This window comes from Halichoerus grypus, unplaced genomic scaffold, assembly GCF_964656455.1.
Source record: "Halichoerus grypus unplaced genomic scaffold, mHalGry1.hap1.1 HAP1_SCAFFOLD_167, whole genome shotgun sequence".
In the NCBI taxonomy this organism is placed as follows: Eukaryota; Metazoa; Chordata; class Mammalia; order Carnivora; family Phocidae; genus Halichoerus; species Halichoerus grypus.
In genome coordinates, this window is record NW_027555094.1 from 551 (window position 1) to 15,000 (window position 14,450).

The 14,450-nt window shown below is 55.9% G+C and overlaps 1 protein-coding gene across 1 annotated transcript in view; it reads left to right on the top strand.

The window, feature by feature from the left end:
* Positions 1-9,679: 9,679 nt before the first annotated feature.
* LOC118529290 (uncharacterized) overlaps positions 9,680-14,450 on the top strand; it is an 18,851-nt gene continuing 14,080 nt past the window's right edge. The window contains exon 1 of the mRNA XM_078065584.1: positions 9,680-10,489. Within this exon, the coding sequence (XP_077921710.1) occupies positions 9,868-10,489 (622 nt within the window). The 5' untranslated portion in view covers positions 9,680-9,867. The remainder of the gene's footprint in view (positions 10,490-14,450) is intronic.

Sequence of the window (14,450 nt, forward strand, 5' to 3'; positions counted from 1 at the left end):
GGAATTCACCCAAATCTACAAGTCTTGCAGGCGAATCTGATGGCAAATATTTGGCTTGGTTCTCGGCTTTAAAAAGGCAGTTAAAGGATCAATCTAAAATTCCTTATAAAAAGCTCCATCAAAGCAGATTTAAAAGAAGGAAAGGAAAAAGAAAAGAGAAAAAAGACCCCATATATGGTCAACTGCTATTCTTGCTGTCCCTACGTAGATGATTGGGCCAAGTTTGTTAAAACTGGACTTGTTTTACAAACAAATTAATCTTCATTTGGCTATCTTTGACAGGAATGAAGGTGACTTTAGAGAGAAAGATTATATTTCAATGACACACTTTTGTGAGTGTTAGAGTAATTATCTTTGAACGTTTGTTGTTTGCCTATAAAACTGGACTGGATCCTGGATCCTTCTGGTTTCCTTGAGTATCTGACTGTGACTCTTCAAACTAAGGTTTCCAACATTCTCCCATTCTCTTATCTTACAATCATTAAGAACTAAAACTGTCCTTTTTCCTGAAGTCTGGCAAATGAAAGCTGGACAACTTGAAATAAATTTCAGGGAAATGACCACAATAACTCATATATAGACAATCTTTGTGCCTGTTGCTCTATGAGTCACTCAAAATGAGACATTTGAACTAATACACCGGAAAAATCCGTCAGATTGCCCCTGCCCACTCCCACTCTATTGGAGGATGCTTCAAGCCTGACATCTAGAGACCTTCTCACTGGCAGCACTCTGGACTTAGACGCCAGGTGTATCCCTTAGTTCCAACCATGAACCAGTGTTTTCCTTTTGTTTCCATAGAAATGCCTCTTATTAACTACGAGATCACTTGCTGAATGAGGCAGAGTCTATGATCCTTAATTCCACCTTGCTGCACCTGTATTAACTCCTCTTTGGAAAATAAGAACCCATATAAATAGGGGCACCTGGCTGGCTCAGCTGGTAGAACATGCGACTCTAGATCTCGGGGTTGTGAGTTCGAGCCCCACATTGGGTGTAGAGATTACTTAATAGAAATCTTAAAAGAAAAAAAAAGAAAGAAAAAAGAACCCATGTAAATAAAATCAAACACTAAGCTACTTGGCTACCAGAAGCCCTTCACCACCACTACCTCCCCCCCCCCCCCAGGGGAGGGGCTCAGACTAATTTACTGATCTGTATTCTTGGATACCCACCGATATCAGATCAATTTGAGAGAGAATGAGAGAATTGGGTTTGACTCTACTGTTACTATTCCTTAGACTACACTTGGGGATAAAATCAATGGTGTCATGTAGTACCAAACCATGTAGAAAAATAACCAAGTTCTCAGATAAGGAACTATCTCTGAGACCCCCTCCCTTAGCACAAGGGACCAAAAGTTGCGACCTGCACTGTCTCAGATCCTTCCATTCCAAAGCCTCCACTGCACCTTAATTCAGCTTGAAGCAGTTAAATAAAGAAGGCAGACCTCTGCCCATGTTTCATAGAAATGGAATGCAGGATGGACAAGGGGAAATTTTAACAGGGAAAAATGTAGCATGTCTGACTCCCTGTTATTTTTATTCCCTTTTAACCTGTAGGTTGAAAACTTCTGTTTAGCCCTGAACATAGCCATGTTACAGCTAAGATTTACAGAAACTGTTGTTTGCCCAAAACCTACCTCCCCTGAGGAGATGGAAGAATAGCCACAGCCATCATCATCCCAATTCCCTAAGACTGAGGAATGACCATAACTTGGTGGTGGGTGGTGGTGGTGGGGGGGGGGGGGGGGGGATTGAAACCGTGCCCCATAAGGTTAATGAGGTTGATGCTAGCAGAAAGCTTAAAGCTTGTTTTTCAGGGAACTGTTTCCCCCTAATCAGCTATTGTGTCTTTTCAGGCCCTGCTACCAAATACTGGCTGTCTCTGCAGAAGTCTGGACTCAAGGTCAACTGATAATGGCTGCAGCCTATGAACAAGCAAGGTCCTGATTCCTTACCTGAGAAAAGGAGCCTAAGACCCCATCCAGGTTGTACCAGCTCTCAGAGCATGCCCACAGCCTCTTCTCCTTGTCCTCAGATAACCTCCTGACATCAGGGACTCAGTTTTGCCTCATTCACATGTCAGGTCTCCACCCCGAAGTAAACATGGGAATCTACGGTACATATGTTTCCTGAATATACGTGCTCCATCTTTCGCCATGAATAATCATAAATGTCCCTGCCCTTTTCCTTTTTGAAGTTTGATTGTTTGTTTTTATTTATTTATTTCAGAGAGAGAGAGAGAGAGAGAGAGAGACAGAGAGACAGAGAGAGAGACACACACAGAGAGACAGAGAGAGAAACAGAGAGAGAGAGAGAGAGAGAGAGAGAGACAGAGAGCTTGTGCGCATGGGTGGGTGGAGGGGCAGAGGGAGAGGGAGAAGACTCCCCATTGAGCAGGGAGCCCCAGAGGGGTGGGGCTCGATCCCAGTACCCTGAGATCATGACCTGAGCTGAAGGCAGATGCTAAACCGGCAGCCACCCAGGCGCCCCTCCATTCCATTTTTTTTTTTTTAAAGAGATAAACATTACATACTTTATTTTTAAAAATTCATTCATTCATTCATTCATTCATTCATTCATTTTTCATCATCTGTGGTCCCAGTGTAGGGCTTGAACTCAGGACCCTGACTGAGATCAAGAGTCATGTGCTGTTCTGACTGAGCCACCCAGGTGCTCCCCTTCTGTTCCATATTTTAAACAACCCTGGGATCACGGCTCAGAGTCACAATTGGCCCAATGAGACTCACATTCACCCCTCTGTGCAGAGGTGCCATCTGTGGGGCTGGTTCCTGTTTGTCCATCTTCCTTCCTCCTCTTACTGGACAGGAAGGTGGTGTGCGAAAACAGCCAGTGACTATGTGGAATGAGACCGAGGATTTCCCTTGGGAAGCAGTTGGGAGAGGGAGGACAGGTCGATGGATAATCAATAAACTTTTTTTTTTTTTTAAGATTGTATTTATTTATTTGACACAGAGAGACACAGCGAGAGAGGGAACACAAGCAGGGGGAGTGGGAGAGGGAGAAGCGGGCTTCCCGTGGAGCAGGGAGCCAGATGCGAGGCCCGATCCCAGGACCCTGGGATCATGACCTGAGCCGAAGGCACATGCTTAACGACTGAGCCACCCAGGCGCCCCAACAATCAATAAACTGTTAATGTTGCTTTAGAGGAGTGTGCTTGCTGGGCCCATAACTCGGTGGATGAGTTAGAACAGTCCCTGTCAGGCCTCCCTTAGCCCTTAGCCCTTAGCCCTTATCACTCCATGCTTGTGTTTGGCCTCTGACCGCTAAGATACCACCATCATGTGTTCAAGGTCCTCCTCAGACTCAGCCAGCCACACCATGCCACACCCTCCTACCTGCACACCCACCCCTGGAAGGCATTATAGTAAGACATCATCCCCCACATTCATGATTCCCAAAGGGTTTACTGGAGTTTCCTGGGTTAGGAAAAGGAGGGGACTCTTTTTGCCCCCAGATGAGGTGAGCTCTTCAGACACCCTCTTTCCCCTTCCCCTCCTCCCTCCCTCCCTTTCCTTCCTCCCTCCCTCCCTCCCTCCCTCCCTCCCTTCCTTATCTCTCTCCGAAATTTGCAAGCTGCAGCCTAAGGGTTAGGGGGAGTTGAGGAAAGCCATTGAATGGAGGGAAGCTCCAGGCTCTGACTTTAACAGAAAGCTTTCTGCATTTGAATGAAGCGATTGAATGAGGCCCATTAGAATGGATCACCCTGAACGTCCCATCAGCCGCCCCAGCCCCACCCCATCCTCCCCCCCCAACTGAAGTTCTCTGGTCGAATTGGAACAGTGGGGGGGGGGGGGGGCTGTCCATCCTAAGTTGGCAACTAGGCCCCTGGCCCATAGGGAAAAAAATCACGCACGGGTACAGATGAGTTGGTAGCTCAGGCAAAGTGGTCAAAGTGTTGGCAAGGTTTCTGTGGATGAGGGGAGATTTGTTCTGGGACCACCCTCCCATATACATCTCTGGCTGAGAAGTGGGCAGGGGAGCCCTGTGGGGGTGGGGGGGGCGGGACCCACATCTGGAGCTCGGCGTGGACTATAGCCGCTGCCTGCCCGGGTGTGTGTGCCTGTGTGTGTGTGTGTGTGGGGGGGCGCTGAGGGCTAAGGGCTGAGGGTGGTGGGGTCTGCTCACGCTGACTCCTGCAACTCAATTCATTCTGGGAACCTTCTGTTGTTTCTGCTGAGGTGCCAGGTGCTGTGATGACCAAAGCTAAACTCCTCTCTTTGCCTAGTTCTTAAAAGGCCTGATTCTAAATGGGCAGAAGACATGAACAGACATTTTTTCAAAGAAGACATCCAAATGGCCAACAGACACATGAAAAAGTGTTCAATATCGCTCGGCATCAGGGAAATCCAAATCAAAACCTCAATGAGATACCACCTCACACCAGTCAGAATGGCTAAAATTAACAAGTCAGGAAATGACAGATGTTGGCGGGGATGTGGAGAAAGGGGAACCCTCCTACACTGTTGGTGGGAATGCAAGCTGGTGCAGCCACTCTGGAAAACAGTATGGAGGTTCCTCAAAAAGTTGAAAACAGAGCTACCATATGATCCAGCAATTGCACTACTGGGTATTTACCCCAAAGATACAAAAGTAGGGACCCGAAAGGCTACGTGCACCCCGATGTTTATAGCAGCAATGTCCACAATAGCCAAACTGTGGAAAGAGCCAAGATGTCCATCAACAGATGAATGGATAAAGAAGATGTGGTATATATATACAATGGAATATTATGCAGCCATCAAAAGGAATGAGATCTTGCCATTTGCAACGACGTGGATGGAACTGGAGGGTATTATGCTGAGCGAAATAAGTCAAACAGAGAAAGACATGTATCCTATGACCTCACTGATATGAGGAATTCTTAATCTCAGGAAACAAACTGAGGGTTGCTGGAGTGGGGGGTGGGGTGGGAGGGATGGGGTGACTGGGTGATGGACACTGGGGAGGGTATGTGCTATGGTGAGCGCTGTGAATTGTGCAAGACTGTTGAATCTCAGATCTGGACCTCTGAAACAAATAATGCAATATATGTTAAGAAAGAAAAAAAGAAGAAGAATGTAGCAGGAGGGGAAGAATGAAGGGGGGGAAATCAGAGGGGGAGAAGAACCATGAGAGACGATGGACTCTGAAAAACAAACTGAGGGTTCTAGAGGGGAGGGGGGTGGGAGGATGGGTTAGCCTGGTGATGGGTATTGAGGAGGGCACGTTCTGCATGGAGCACTGGGTGTTATGCACAAACAATGAATCATGGAACACTATATCGAAAACTAATGATGTAATGTATGGGGATTAACATAACAATAAAAAAATAAAAAATAAAAGGCCTGATTCTCCTGTTATCTTGTTAAATGGACTGACCCCTGCACCCTCCCATCCTGCCAGACCCCTTGTGCAAATACTTCCACTTGAAGAGTTCTTTCTCTGAATCCAGAAAATAAACAAACAACACCCACCACCCACACCCACCCCATTGCCACAAATACCTAGCAAAGACAAAGCTAGCTGGTCTCCTTCTGCCTCAAGGCACTTTAGAGAGTCACTCTCTTACACACACCTTAGGCTCCATTACAGGCTGCTGTCTCCCTTTCTCTGGCACAATTCCATCCCTGGAGGAGCCCCATATCGCATCTGCAGCCGTGAGCTGGAGACAGTATGCTCAAGTAACCGGGTGGTAGCACCGTAACTTTGAAATGACCTACACCCCAAGTCATCCATAAACACGGTCCCTGGAAATCTTTGACATTCACGTGCCTCTGATGAAATCCTTGCTTTGGAAACTCCAGCACCCATAGCCAATCTTGTCCATGTTCTGCTAACCTTTGCTCGCCCTCTGTTCGCCTGATATTTTGCCTGATTGTTTACACAGAAATTAGATCCCATCCGGCAAGAGCTGAATCCGAGTCCTCTGCTCACCCCACGACGGAAAAGAATATGCACAGGCCTGCATCCCTCTTCTCCTTCTCCACCATGTCAGAAGAAAAGGTGGCCCTCCCTCCTCCCATCAAAACCCAAACCCGAGATAAGACTTAGATATAAAGGAAACCAGCATACTGTTTTGAACTATAGACACTTGTAAAAACTAGCAGCAGCAGCAAGCAAGGAAACACACAAACCACCACCCCACCACAGGTGCAAGGAGGGTGCGCTGACTCACTGAATCTCCCCCTTTTCTCCCCAGAAGCATCCCCCACCCATCCCCCCGGAAGATGTCCTCCCTATGCCAGAAGGGGAGTGAGTGACGTTCTTTTCTTCCTTTTTTTGTTTTTAATTATTCTTTTTAAAAGACTTGTATTTATTTGAGAGAAGGGGTGGGGGGAGGGAGGGAGGGGGAGAGAGAGAGAGAGAGAGAGAGAGAGAGAGAGAGAGAGAGAGGGAGAGAGAGAGAGAGAGGAAAGCAGACTCTCCGTGGAGCAGGGAGCCCGACGTGGGGCTGGATCCCGGGACCCTGAGCTCGGGGCCTGAGCCGAAGGCAGGCAGACGGTTCACGGATTGAGCCAGCCAGGCGCCCCAGCTTTCTTGTTTCTTTGTCTGCCTGCTTGCCTGCGTGTGGGGTCTGTGGATGTCTGATGCCTGTCCTGTGATTTCGTGGGGAGGTGGGCCATCTTTCCTCCTTCGAATGGCCTTTGCGCATTTGTCAAACTTCTGTCGGGCTTGGGCCTATCTGTTTGGGTATCTGTTCCGTTCCATCCGTCGACGTGTCTCTTTTGTCTGCCAACATCACAGGGTCTCTATCGCCTGTATACATAAGCATTAAACGGGGCTGGCCGGGGGTGGGGGGGGAGGGGGGGAGACGACGACTTTATTTCCTGAGTTTTGTTTTGTTTTCTTCGAAATCACCACAGCGATTCTAATTCCTTTTGCCTGTCTGCTTGTTTATGTAATCTGTACACCCATCCAGTGCGGTGCTGGAACTCACGACCCCCGCAGATCAAGAGTCGCGGTCACGTGGGCCTCCTCCGACCGAGCCAGCCAGGTGCCCTGAAGTACGTGTACTTGAAAAACCGATGTGACCATGAGAGACAATGGACTCTGAAAAACAAACTGAGGGTTCTAGAGGGGAGGGGGTTGGGAGGATGGGTTAGCCTGGTGATGGGTATTGAGGAGGGCACGTTCTGCATGGAGCACTGGGTGTTATGCACAAACAATGAATCATGGAACACTATATCGAAAACTAATGATGTAATGTAGGGGGATTAACATAACAATAAAAAAAAATAAAAAAAAAAACCGATGTGAAGCCTGCACCCGTGACCTTTTTTTTTTTTTTTTATTAGATGCACCCGTGAAGTGTTTACTGCGAAACCTTTTGATCGTCGCACTCTTGAGTTGAGGCCGTACCAGTAAAGAACGTAGTTTAGCCAACTGAGGAAGAGATCAGCTTTAAAGGAAAACCTTCTTTTCACGTTTGTGATGTCTGGTCCATTCTCTCAACTCGATCGATGTCCAGCCTTCAGAGCCACATTATTTGCTTGGTTTCTCTCTCGTCTGTGCTTCCTCGTGTACTTTCCTAATGCTCAGGATTTATGGTTTACGGAGAACAGTTTTCAGCCTGGTGTGTGTGTGTGGGGAGGGGGGGTGCGGGGGGAATGTTGTGAAGTGGGATCAGGGATTCACGCGGGTAAGGAGGAGGCAAGGAGAAAGGCTTGGTTGGGAAGGAAACCATTAAAGGTCCATGTTGAAATGGTGAAGTTTATTTTATTTATTTATTTATTTTTTTTTTTTCCAGATTTTATTTATTTATTTGACAGAGAGAGACAGCGAGAGAGAGAGAGAGAGAGAGAGAGAGAGAGAGAGAGAGAGAGAACACGGGCAGGGGGAGTGGGAGAGGGAGAAGCAGGCCTCCCGCGGAGCAGGGAGCCCGACGTGGGGCTCGATCCCGGGACCCTGGGCTCGTGTGACCTGAGCCGAAGGCGGGCGCTTAACGACTGAGCCACCCCCCAGGCGCCCCGAAATGGTGAAGTTTTTTTTTTTTTTTTAATTTTTTTTATTGTTATGTTAATCCCCATACATTACATCATTAGTTTTAGATATAGTGTTCCATGATTCATTGTTTGTGCATAACACCCAGTGCTCCATGCAGAACGTGCCCTCCTCAATACCCATCACCAGGCTAACCCATCCTCCCAACCCCCTCCCCTCTAGAACCCCCAGTTTGTTTTTCAGAGTCCATCGTCTCTCATGGTTCTTCTCCTCCTCCGATTTCCCCCCCTTCATTCTTCCCCTCCTGCTACATTCTTCTTCTTCTTTTTTTCTTTCTTAACATATATTGCATTATTTGTTTCAGAGGTACAGATCTGAGATTCAACAGTCCTGCACAATTCACAGCGCTTACCAGAACACATACCCTCCCCAGTGTCCATCACCCAGTCACCCCATCCCTCCCACCCCACCCCCCACTCCAGCAACCCTCAGTTTGTTTCCTGAGATTAAGAATTCCTCATATCAGTGAGGTCATATGATACATGTCTTTCTCTCTTTGACTTATTTCGCTCAGCATAATACCCTCCAGTTCCATCCACGTCGTTGCAAATGGCAAGATCTTATTCCTTTTGATGGCTGCATAATATTCCATTGCATATATATACCACATCTTCTTTATCCATTCATCTGTTGATGGACATCTTGGCTCTTTCCACAGTTTGGCTATTGTGGACATTGCTGCTATAAACATCGGGGTGCACGTAGCCTTTCGGGTCCCTACTTTTGTATCTTTGGGGTAAATACCCAGTAGTGCAATTGCTGGATCATATGGTAGCTCTATTTTCAACTTTTTGAGGAACCTCCATACTGTTTTCCAGAGTGGCTGCACCAGCTTGCATTCCCACCAACAGTGTAGGAGGGTTCCCCTTTCTCCGCATCCCCGCCAACATCTGTCACCGAAATGGTGAAGTTTAATGTAGTAAGAGTTACCTTTAATCGAAGGAATTCTTGCTGGAGGTTGCTTCTCCCCTCTCCTCCCTGGATAGGGGAGTGAAGTTTTTTCGAGGTCCCTAGTGGACACAGAAAGCGTTCAAGGGCCCATAGCACCTATGGATGGGGCTCTGTTGCCCTCTAGTGTCCTATCCTCTGCTACTGCTGTTCGTGGTTTCCTCTGACGACTTAGTCGTCACAGGTGTCTATCTTTGATGGTTAATGCTGCTCGGTGTCGGTTGTTTGTGTGTTTGTTTTTGAAAGCTTTTTGAGTGATCATCCAGCGTGGTGCTGGAACTCACGACCCCTGCAGATCAAGAGTCGCAGTCGCGTGGGCCTCCTCCGACCGGAGCCAGTCAGGTGCCCTGAAATGCGTTTAGTTGAAAAAGGAAAAAAGAAAAAACAAAAAACGAAGAAACAAAAAACAAAACCCAAACCTTTTTTTTTTTTCTTTTTTTTCCTTTACGGGTCAGAGGAAGTTCTACGCCTTGTTTTTCTTTTACCCTTAATAGCACGGAACAGTTCTTCTTCTTCTTCATCATCATCATCATCATCATCAATATTTAGCTCTTCTAGAGCACCTCCCCCGCCCGCCGCGTACTAGTGTTGGACGGCACGGATGTCCCGGAACTGGATTTATTGAGTGAACGGCTATTTTAACTCCCTTCCTCCCCATTCCGCGCCTCCCCCCGCCCCCGCCCCCGCCCCCGCCCCCGCCCCCGCCCCCGCCCCCGGCCCGCCCCCGCCCCCCGCCCCCGCCCCCGCCCCCGCCCCCGCCCCGTTTGTTGTCCTTGGGCGTTATCGTGGTACGTGCAGAGACGGATTCGGTTTGCAGCTTTCTGGGGGCGGTGTGTGTGTCAATCCCCCCCCCCCCCCTTGCTGTCCTGAGCTTTCTTCGTGTGCTTCAGAGAGACCTCCTCCTCCCCTTAAAATGATAGAAGGTAGAAGGTTCATCGGTGGTGGTTGTCGGAGTACTCGCCTGGTGTCGGTTTTACGGTCCTTGCCCGCCGAAATTTGTCTTAAGTCCTCCCGGAAGCCCGGGCGCCGCAGGTGTGCCACTGTGGGAGGCCCGTGCGGGGAATTTTCCGCTCGTGTCCGCTTCTCCCGGGGCGCGTCCCGTGGCCAGTTGGCCCCCTTTCCGGCGGCAGCGGCCCGGACGCGTTTTCCAAGTCTCCCCTGGGCTGCTGGAGTCGCGCCTGTGCCGGCCGGGAGCTCCCGAGGCCGCCGCCCCGGGGGCCGCCCGCCCTCCGCCCTCCGCCAGCCCCTCCGAAGCGGGCCGGGACGAGATCGGGCGGCCGGGCGGCCGGCTGTGCGCCTTGGCGGGCCCGCGATCCGGATCCGCCTCGTTGTTGTTCGCGCCGGTTGTCTCGCGCCACCTGGCGTCCGCTTTTATATAGCGTCTCCCCGCTGGAGCGTCGGCGATGTCGGCAAGGGATTGTATTTGGCCGCGGTTCCCGAGGCGGAGTTCCAGGAGGCCGGCGACGCTAGCGCGATCGTCCCGCTGTCTCCGGGCCGTCGGCGCGCGCTCCGCTCGCGGGAGATTGAGCCTCCAGGTTTGTAGGGTGGTGGTGGCGCCGCCGCCTCGCTCCCGGAGAGCCGCGTTGGGGGGCCGCCTGGACGGGTCGACCAGCACCCGCCGGTGCCCCCCCCCCTCCGCCCGCGGGGTTGCGGGGGGAAATGGGAGAGGCTGCGTCCGGCGCCCGGGCGCCATCCGGCCCCTGGCTCCCGTCGGTCGTTGGGCCTTCCGTGTCACGCTCGGGCGGTTGGGGACCGGCCTGAGCCTTGCGGGGAAGCCCGTGGATGGCGCGACGGGCCCGGCCGCGGGCACGCGTGGGGTCCCGGTCATCGGACCCGAGATTCTCACTAAGTTTTCCGAGGCCCGCTGCGGAGGTGGGGACCGGACCGGACCGGGTCGGGTCGGGCCGCGAGCGCCCCAGGGGCCCGGCTGCGGTTCCCGTTGAGGTCCGGCCTTCGGGGGGACGCCTCCGCGGTATCGCCCCCTTTCCTCAGTCCCGGCCGGGAGTCAGGGACCGGCATGGGGCGGTCCTGAGGCCCGGGGAGGAGGGCGTCCGCAGGGGCCTCCGTCGAACTTGGTGAGAATTTCTAAGTCCCAACATGGGGACGACAGGCGGACCCGGACCCGGACCCGGACCCGGACCCGGACCCGGACCCGGACCTCTCCGGGCCGCTCCCCACTCCCGCCAAGTCCCTACTCGCTGCCGGCTGCCACCACGTTCCCGGGGTCGACCAGATGGCCCTGGGGGCTCCGGGGGGAACCGGGGGTGATGGAATAGTGCTTGGGGGCCCGTGGCCGGGCCACGGTCCCAGGAGATCCCGGTGACCTGTGGCTAGGCCCCGCCGGGCGGCGCCAGCTATTTTCTCACCCGAAATGAGCGCTTTTTGCTGCCAGGTAGGTGCTGGCACGTTGTGTTGTGGTGATCCTCTCCTTAAGAGAGGTGGGCCTCTGGGCGTGTGGCAGGGCTCCGGGCTTGACCGTGATGCCAAGCCCGGCTCTGTCGCCGCTGGCTGGAGCCGTCCGCGTGGGCCTGTGCGGCGGCTCCTGTGCCTCCAGGTGGTCCAGGCCGTTGGTGCCGCCTCCGGTCTCCAGCACCCGAGGGCAGTGTGGGCAGGGGGCGCGTGGGTCCTTTACCCCGCGCACTTCACTCTGCAGGCACCCGGCTGCGGTCGTGACAACCCCCCATCCCGCAAGGCTCCGTGCCGCGTGTCAGGCATTCTCGTTTCTGGGGTTGTCCGGCTGTTCCCGCCCTAGGGTTTTCGAGGGGGTGTCGGTGAGGCTGAAGCAGGCTCCGTCGGGTTGCTGTCCTCACCGGCCTCTCCCCTCCTCGGGACCTTCTCGGGGTTTCTGTTTTGCCAGATCGATGTGGTGCTCTCGTGCTCTCCCGGGCCGGGCCTAAGCCGCGTCAGACGAGGGACGGACGTTCATGGCGAATGGGACCGCTCTTCTCGTTCTGCCCGCGGGCCCCTCGCTCCTTCACCTCTGCCCGCCGTGGCGGTGAGGTGGGGGGTGTGGGGGGGTGTGCAGGCTCCGGCCCGACCCCGCCCTCCCGTGTTCTGCCTGACGGCGCTCGCGGGACCGGGGTCCCCTGACGCAGCAGACACTCTCGCTTGCCTCCCCTGGCTTCGTGTGGTGCGCGGCCCTCCCCGCCACGGGGAGGGCCGTCCCGGCGCCGCGCTGCTCACCCGCTTGGGCGTGCTGAGCGCGTTGCGCGTGGCTCTCCGTGGTGCCCCTGGAGCGCTCCAGGTCGTCTCAGGTGCCCGAAGCCGAGCCGGTAGCGTCGTTTCCCGTTCCCAGCGACCCCCTCCCTCGGGCCACCGCTGTCGGTGGCGTGTCCGAGGAGCGGGTGGTGGAGTCGGTAAGGGAGGCCCACCCCGCCCCCCCGTGGGACGCGGGCGCCTCGTCGTCGCCTGCCACAAGCTGTGCTGGTGGTGGGGATTGGACTTTGGTGTGGGGCGTGTGAGCCGCTTGCGGCGGGCCGAGCCAGCGCCATGGCGCTTGGCCAACCGAGGGGCTGCTGCCTTTTTGCCCGGCATGCCGTGCCTGTCTCCGTTTGTCGTTGCCTCGCCCGAGGCGCGAGGCTCCCGGTGGTCGGTGACGTGAGCATGGCGTGTGTGGCAGGGCGGAGGCGGTCTCCTTCTGGGGTCCCGGCCGCGAGCGCTCAGGATTGCCCTGTTTGCCTGTCCCCTTGCCGCGTGAACCCACCGCCCGCCCCCCGGAGCCCTTGGCTTTGTAAGGCCTTTGGAACGCCGTTCCGCGGGGCCCGGCCGGGCGGGGGGGACGATTTGGGTGGGGGCGATGCGCCCTCGGTGAGAAAGCCTTCTCTAGCGATCCGAGAGGGTGCCTTGGGGTACCGGAACCCCCCAGCCGCCGCCCCTCCTCTGCGCGTGTAGTGTGGCCACCGACGCGGGGTGACTACCGTTGCGTGTTGGGCAGAGCTCTTCCTCTCTGTGAGGGGGTCTGATTTTGCCGGCCCCGCGGTGGGGCCGAGCGCCGCTCTTTGCCTACCGCGGCCTGCGCCTCCCCCCTCCGAGTCGGGGGAGGGTCCCGCCGGGCCTGGCCGGCGTCCGGCGCGTGGGGCTCCCGCGTGCGTGTGCGAGCGAGCGCGCGCGCGGCCGCTCCCTCGCGGTGTTGTCTCCCGAGGGGCTCGGGGGGCGCCCCCCGCGCGCCCCGCTTCCCCGTGCCGCGCGAGCGGCTGTCTGCCCGCCCGCTCCCGTCCCGAGTCGCCGCTGGGGGTGGCGTTCCGGGCACGGGTCGGGCCGCTCTCGCCTGGGGGCGCTTCTCCAGGGTCGCGACTTTCCGGGACGGACCGGATGGACGGAGGTTCAAGACGGGGCCCCGCGGCGGGGGTTCACGTGGGTCTGGGCCGCAGCGGTGTGGGGCCCGGTTCGTGGGGAGGCTCGCCAAGGGTGCTGAGGCCGGCTGGCGTCCTGGGCGTCGCGGGACCGCTCTCGTGCTGGTGGCGGTGGGATCCCGTGCACGTTTACCTGGTGGCCCGGCTTGCGTCTTCGTTGGCGCGCCCTTCCCCGAACCGGTTCTCCCCCCACGCGCTCCCGGCCCTCAGCCCGCTGTGCTTCCTCCTCCCCGGCGCCGCCGACGCACTCCCGCTGCCGTTTGCCTCGACCGGATGCCTGAAGGCGCGTCTGTGTCCTCGATCCGCTCTCTCGGGACCGAAACCGGCCTCGCCGCTTGTTTGGGTGTCGTCCCCTCCCCGGGCCGTAGCTACGGGTTTTCCGGGGGGTGGTCGTCCCCAGGCGAAGTGCTCTCGGTCCCCTGGTGAGGAGGAGAGAAGGGCCCGCGCGGGTCCGGCTTCCAGCTGGGTGGCGGGGGTGGCGTCGTTGTGCGTGCGGGAGAGCGTTTCTGGGGGCCGGGCGTGACTGCGGTGGTGTTGGTGGTGTTTCGGGGCCCGAGCCCCGCGAGGTTGCCAGGGCCCGCCGTGGGGGCCAGGTCGGCGTCCTTGGGTGCCACGGGACCGCCCTTGTGCTGGAGGCCTCGGGTGGTGGGACCCCGTGTGGCCCTCGGTGTCCGACCTTTGGTCCGGAGGCGCTTTTGAAAGGGCTCCCTGAGCTTCCTCGCGGCTGCCCGCCGTCCTCTCTCCGCCCCCGCCGCTTTTCCCGTTTCCGGCGCCGCCTAGTTCCTCGCCGCTGAGCCGTCTTGTGGCCTCCCCCCGTCCGGCTGCCGATCCGGTGCCGCGCGCCCCCTGTGCGCTGGCGCTTCCCAGGCCCGCTGCGGCCTCCCATCCGTGTCCGCCGCCGCCCGCCAGTCCGGCGGTGGCGTTGTGTGCTGACGAGGGGACGGCCTCCGCCCCCCCCCCCGGCCGTGGCCCCCCGCTCCGGCGCGCGTGCCCGGGCGTGGGTCGGGTCCCGGCTGTCCGTCGTGGCTGTCGCGGCCGCGCGCTGCCTCCCCGGTGGTGGTGGTGGGGGCCGGGCTCCGGCCTGGGCCCCCCCCCCCCGATGCCGTGTGAGCGCGCGCCGGCCCGCCGGCCTCGGCGTGACTGC